At 31.2% G+C, this 6,763-nt stretch overlaps 1 protein-coding gene across 1 annotated transcript in view; it reads right to left on the bottom strand.

The window, feature by feature from the left end:
* Positions 1-6,763, bottom strand: part of LOC106464041 (organic cation transporter protein-like) — a 36,660-nt gene that overhangs the window by 15,791 nt on the left and 14,106 nt on the right. Inside the window, exons 6-7 of the mRNA XM_013924149.2 lie at positions 2,614-2,761; positions 1,633-1,730 (exon numbers count right to left, since the gene is read on the bottom strand). Of these exons, the coding sequence (XP_013779603.1) occupies positions 1,633-1,730; positions 2,614-2,761 (246 nt within the window). The remainder of the gene's footprint in view (positions 1-1,632; positions 1,731-2,613; positions 2,762-6,763) is intronic.

Below are 6,763 nucleotides of genomic sequence, written 5' to 3'. Positions count from 1 at the left end.
GCGCGAAATTCCAAAAACAAACAAACAAACAATCTATATTATAATACTATCTCATAATCACTAGAAGATTTGGGGATTTCCCTGGGATGCATTATATGTGCAGCCAAGGATACTACATCTGTATCGGGATATAGGGAAAGAAAGTTAGTATATGCTCTCGGTTCTAAGCAACACGTACGTATCGCACCCTAGACAACTGCACGGCACAACGTAGTGAAGGGTTAATGTGTTGCTGATTAGAAACGTTTACTTTTGTAACGTATTTCTTGTATTGTGAAAACCTCTCACATCTTAAGCAGTTAACAACCGTTGCCATGTCTCATGGAAACCTTCACTAGTCAACTAGGTTACTGATAGAGTGTTGGCCAAGGAACTTTAAATCTATTGCTGTAAAAACTAACGAGCGTGACGTTATAGTTTTATATCTATAAACACCTTTCGTTTTCTAGTGTGTTTCTTCAATCTGACATGAACCTTACTATGAACCAGTTCTGGACTGGTACTCACCCACGGTATACTTTCGACTTACATACTGTAAGCAGCTTTGCTATATATATCTTAAGATGTGGGAGGAAATTATATTAGAATTCAGGTTGTAACCAGGGCTCCCTCTCTAATGCCCCTTCAACTCCTTTAACAGTCTCTTAACAAAATCGAACCTCCTTTCGACCAATCTCTAGTTTAGTAAGTAGCATCTGTATCTGAAATATATCTGTTCGGTGTTTTTAAAAGAACAACGATAATGAATGTTATAATAATCATAATATAAAGAATAATAGTGTAATTAATTAGTACATCTAATCATTTTAATATATTGAATTTCTCCACCGTCTAATGTTTTTAGAGACTTTTGAAGAGCTCACACTTTTCTATTCTTTTATAACAAAAGAGTTTTAAAGGCTAGGAAGTTTTACAGCTTTATTTAATAGTTTGTCTTTTTTTGCATTTGGATAGTTTATTTTGAAAACACCTTTATTCATTTTTAGCCCGGCATAGCGGCTCACGAAATAGCTCTGTGGTTTGTTTGTTTTTTTGAGTACAAACTTTTACCTCACAGCTCCGTCATCTCTTAGGAGGTCAAACCCTTTCCATTGATGTATTTGAACATGCCCAAGGACTCGTAGGTTAATTTACTCTAATCCTGCCTAAAATAATTTCAAGTATTGCGGCTATTGTTTAGATCTATATATATACTTTTGCACCAACAAGACAAATACCCGAAAGAAAAAAAACTAGATAACTTAGAAATATCTGAGATGAATTTTAAACATCCCACACAAAGCCACTTCATAACAAAGCGGGAGTAAATAAATAAATGCTATTCTGATTTACAAATGTGTGAATCTACACAAGAAAATTGTACGTTATAACACATTATAACACAAGTTATTAAAATAGAATATGTAGTTAAACCACAATTCAAAATTTGCGAGTAGTTTTTGAAGCAAAATCAACCTTTAGATACTCGCATATTTGTCTATAAAAATATTATAATTGAAATTTTGTTAGAAGTATTTACTAAAAATAGGTTGAAGGGCAATATTTCAATTATAAAATGACAAATTACACAGTTTTTAATTTAAGATAAATTATACTTTTTCCCCTAATCCCCTAAATAAACTATAAACTTACCATATAAAGAAAAGCACCAAAGAGTTTTTCCTCAAACCAGGCGTTCTAAGAAGATCCAACATATTGGCATGTCGTTTTTTCTCATCGTTTTCTACTTTCTAAAATATAGAACTTACTTAAGCCAATATATATTAGAATGGAGAATCTCAAATTATTTATATCTAGTAAAATAAGATTTCCGTATAAGCTGTTTCCGGGGCTAACAGAATATAACCTTGCTAATGCTTTATTGCCAATGTACATGCTGATGTACACGTGCGAAGTGGCCCAGCTTTTTTATTATACTTAAAAAACAGTCATCATCAAGAGGAAGGTGTAGCGTTTCTTTAGATGAAAAAATTAAAATCAGCTGTTGTGTTATCTTTATAATACATCTAAATGTATCAAGCAAATAATATACATACACATATATTTATAAAGATTTTTATTGTAATAGGTTATATTTTTAATAATTATTTTTCATGTGATATAATAATTACGTGAAGTCAAGAAATTTAACGAAAGTTTAGGCCTCTGTGGAATCTCAAAGCTTCTCGTTGTAAGTAGAAGACAAGTACAATATAAAAATGCCAGACTGTGTGAATTTAACTTAATCAATTAGTTCAGTGTCACTTAGTGAGTCTCTTTGTCAGTTAGTTAATTAGTGAGTCAATATGTTATCGATCATTAGTCTAGGAATTTTTGTTGAAACGTTGTTTGTGAAGTTAAGCCTACCAGTGAACGTAGCCTATATAAATTCATTCGTTATCGTTAAGTACACTCGACTTAGCACTTTTTCCTGCCAGATGATCCAAAAGAAACCGTGCAACAATAGAAGACGTTAGGAAAGTATGTTGATGTTTAAATCATTCCACCTACAGGTGTTAACTAACTAAAAAAATGTTCATAATTAATGTTTCAATATACCATTCTCCTTTCTCATCTGTATTTTAAACTTAGCCCCAACAGTTTCCTATATTTATTTGTAATTCTTATCCTAACCTTCTTCGATTTATTTACGATTTGTTGTAATGCAGCCGGAAGATCTGCACATTCCTTTTTGTTAATCTTCATAAGTTTCTTCACGACTTCTTCAGCTTTTTCCATTTTTTCCTGGGATAGTAACCACCGTGGCGACTCAGGAATAAGCCTGTATGTTAGAGGATTAAAATTATCAAAATACTATCAGCTCCTATTTACTAAGAACAGTTTTAACTGAATTAATCACATAATTATGATGATTTATTGAATAAATTGAAACATATGCTCTTCAATTTTATATACTTTATGAATACATTATTATTTTATTTAATTAACAAAATTAAACAAGAAAACGACTATGGCCTCATCAGCCAAAAAATTATTCACGTGTTTTATATTCAGGTAAAACTGAACTAAACATCAAGCAGTTGGATAGGTCCTCTTAAAAATAGGAAATTTAATCTATATATTGATTACAAAACCTTTGAATAACTGAGTTGTGATGCTAAGGGGAATAATGGAACTAGACACGAAGTAAAATACAAACTGCACAATTTATTTCAAAACACTAAACATAAACACAGTGTATGTGAGTGTGTAGATGCTTTATGTTACAATGGACTTTCACTTTTACTAGATTTTCTCAAAGCTGCTTCTCATTTTAGATCTTGTTCAAAGCTGTCTAAATCCAATGTTTCTTAGTTTGCAAGAAACACCGCATTTACCCAGAGGGCCAAATCCTACCCACGTGACTGATCATTCTCATTTTAACATAGGTGAGGCCAAAACATCTGAACATTACCTAAATGGCCATTAATGGACATTGTTGTTGACTTCCTTTACAGTGTGCAGTATTGTAGCAATTATTCCACTCCCTCCAAAGCAAAAGAGATATTACCCACTTGAGCACAACAAATGAACAAAGGCAGCTATGATGAAATCAATTTTATGGCTTTCTTGAGCATGTGTTATACGAAACTTCGACATATACATAACAAAGAATAAATTTACAGTAAATATTATAACGTTAAGAAAAGATAAAAACACGTGGTAAATAAAAAAAAGGCATTCTATGTGTTTGCTACCCCTTATTTAATGTAGGATTTGTTTGAGTTTCCATATATGCAGGCATATATATAGTTTTAATAAGGTCTAGGAAGTAGCTAAGTTCATTTCATCTTAGACGTCTATTGTTCTGGGTCATTCACCTAAGATTCCATTTTTGTCATCTCATGGGAAAGATTTCTACAAAGTTGTATATACTATGCGAAAGTAGACAGAGATCTTATCCATTGACAGGTCAGGTGATCACTCCAGGATATAACTTCCTTAATTTTCTGATGGGAATGAACAACAGTCACATGGTAAGAATACACACCCTGAGAAGAATAGCATCATTTTATGTATATATATAACGATATGCTGTCTCAGTGTGGAACAACTACTAGGGAGAAACAACTTCTTAACACCACTTATATGTATATATGTATAACATATATATTGATACAGATTATAATTACATAGACTTCTGTGATATGGGGACATATTATGTTTTGTGTCCATTTTGTTATGGGTTTTTTTTCACAGTTCCTCAGTTGGACACAATGAACAGTGAGTTACTAGATTTCACTATTTGTACGTGGTAAGTTAGCTTAAGTATGAGCTGTACCTACCTATCTGACTTTCATACAAGTACAACAAGATTATTTATTGTTAATTAGGGTTCTGGGATATTCTTGTCAGAAAATCAGACAGTTATTGAGAATGGAAATGCCTTTAATCTACAATTCTTGTTGGCCAGCTGATCTAACCAGTAATAATCACTAGTTACTTTTGTTAGAAACTTGAGGGTATACTGACACTTTTAAGACAATGTTTGGGGTTGAAAGATCAAAATTAACATGCATTTTGATACATATCTGACACAGAAGTTACATAATTTTCTGTTCATTTTCCCAGTGTTTTCATAGTTGTGACTTAGTAAGTTAGAAGAACCCTTTAATTTCTGCCATATATTATTTATACTTTTACTTTGATGGGTACATTACATTAAGAATTTGTACAACTCGTAAGAGTACCTTTTGTTTAAAATTACTGTGGTTTTCGTACACTGCAACCAGGATTTGAAGTATTGTTATTGCGTTATTTTACGTTAATGTTTCTTGTTTGTTTTTAATTGCATTTGTTCACAGTAAGTGTCAACAGGTTTAGAGTTATCATTGACTCCGTGATTTAAGGTTTAAAGTGTTGTTTTTTAAGCTTCATTGGTGAAATTCCATTAAGATCTGGGCTTTCATGTAGAATTTTTCAATGGATTAAAATAAATAATATTGGACTTAACTTGGGGTATATTTTCAGTTAGCCATTTTATCGTTGTTTCACTTAGTTTAACTCACAAGGGGAACCTACATGCACTGCCAACAACTCCCCTATTAACTCACTTGATAAGGATTTGATCATTTTGACCAACCTTATAACCACCAGATAACCATGAAGGTATTCATACTATAACTTTTAATGTTGTGCATGTATCTTCACGAAATTTGGTAAATTTTAGTAAACATTACAAGTCTTTTTTTCATATAAACAAATTAGAGTTTTTCATTAAGTATTTTGCTAAAGATTTGTTCATGAATATACGGAGTTCCAAGTGTTAAATAGTCTGAGTGCAAGATGATTTTCAGGTTACGATTAAAAATATGTTTTTTTCATTACCTTGCATTTTCAGATTTCGTTTGCATAACCTCTAGAATTTCCTAAATGAACCTCAAACGTTTTATTTCAGTAAAAAATGAGCTCGGTCAATTTGACTGACCTTGTAATTACCACAAATACACAAAATAACTCTAAACTACCTTTTTTCTTTATAAAAATGTCTGTGGATTATAACAGAAAATTAGTTATATATCTTAAACAGTTTAAGGTTCGTAAAAGTTTACATCTGTTTCTACTTAATTTTGTTGTTTTATTACCCTATGAAACGTATAAAACTAATAATAAGAAGTTATAAGTCATACAGTAAATGTATAGCTCAAGTTACGAGCTACTCAAGCATATTTCATGGAGAAATTTTATTATTATTATTTTTCATCCAACCTAATAAGTTTGTAATATTTATATTTTAGTTACTTTGATAAAAAAAAATAAAAAAATATATACATAAATAACAAACAATATAGTATCAACATTTGGCTTCTTATTGTTGTTATTTGCCTGCTAATGAAATTAATTATAGTGAGTAATTTACGTTTAATTTCTTAGTTACTTGAGGGGTGGTGTATAAAATAGAAAAGAGAAGATAATGTGTGTCACACTAGGGGAATTTGGGATTTTTTAAATATTGCCTTATAAAATTAAGAACTTAAAACATATATATACCATTAACACATGAATTATTAGCTAAGATTTTATGCTATTCTAATTGGTATAACATAAACAAAAAGTAGTTTAATAAAATGTTGAATATAAGACACAAAAACCTTGTGTCATGCGCAGTAAAGGATGCCCGTTGCGGTAGGGTTAAACAAAGAAAATTGAAGGCTATAAAAATTAGACTATGCCTTAGCAATATTTGTACTACAATTAGTACCTTATGATAAATTCAGTACATCAGAGAGGGGTGATGAAAAAAATAGAAGAAGGGCAATTTAGAGCAAACAAATGATATAATGCACATACAAGGGGAGATTGGGGATCTATGTAAACATTTCCATTTGAAATTAAAACTAATATAATATTAACATTAGATTTATTAACAATGTTTTGATTCCAAATTTATTCATATACTTTGATAATAAATTTGTTTAATTAAATTTTGAATGTAACTCTGTAAAAGGTCGTGAAATGCGCACCTTGGCCTATCCATAGAGAGAAACTTAATATATCCTTCAGCTATTGTCAATCACACACTTACACACAAACACATGATCACTTGCCCAATAAAATATCCTTCAGCTATTGTCAACCACACACAAACACATGATCACTTGCCCAATAATTTATTGTTTAATATATTGTATTCTTTATTTGTATTGCTAATTGAGAACGTTAGATTAATTTTTAGTTCTTTGTGTTTTAAAATTGTGTCTAGCCTCATCCTCTGTGATCTATCTGTTCCAACTCATCGGGAAAATATACACCCAATTCCGAGATCCTAGAACCACCTGTTACT

Source organism: Limulus polyphemus, unplaced genomic scaffold, assembly GCF_000517525.1.
Source record: "Limulus polyphemus unplaced genomic scaffold, Limulus_polyphemus-2.1.2 Scaffold1547, whole genome shotgun sequence".
Classification (NCBI taxonomy): Eukaryota; Metazoa; Arthropoda; class Merostomata; order Xiphosura; family Limulidae; genus Limulus; species Limulus polyphemus.
The sequence above is the reverse complement of the archived record's forward strand: the minus strand, read 5'-3'. Positions and strand labels throughout refer to the sequence as shown.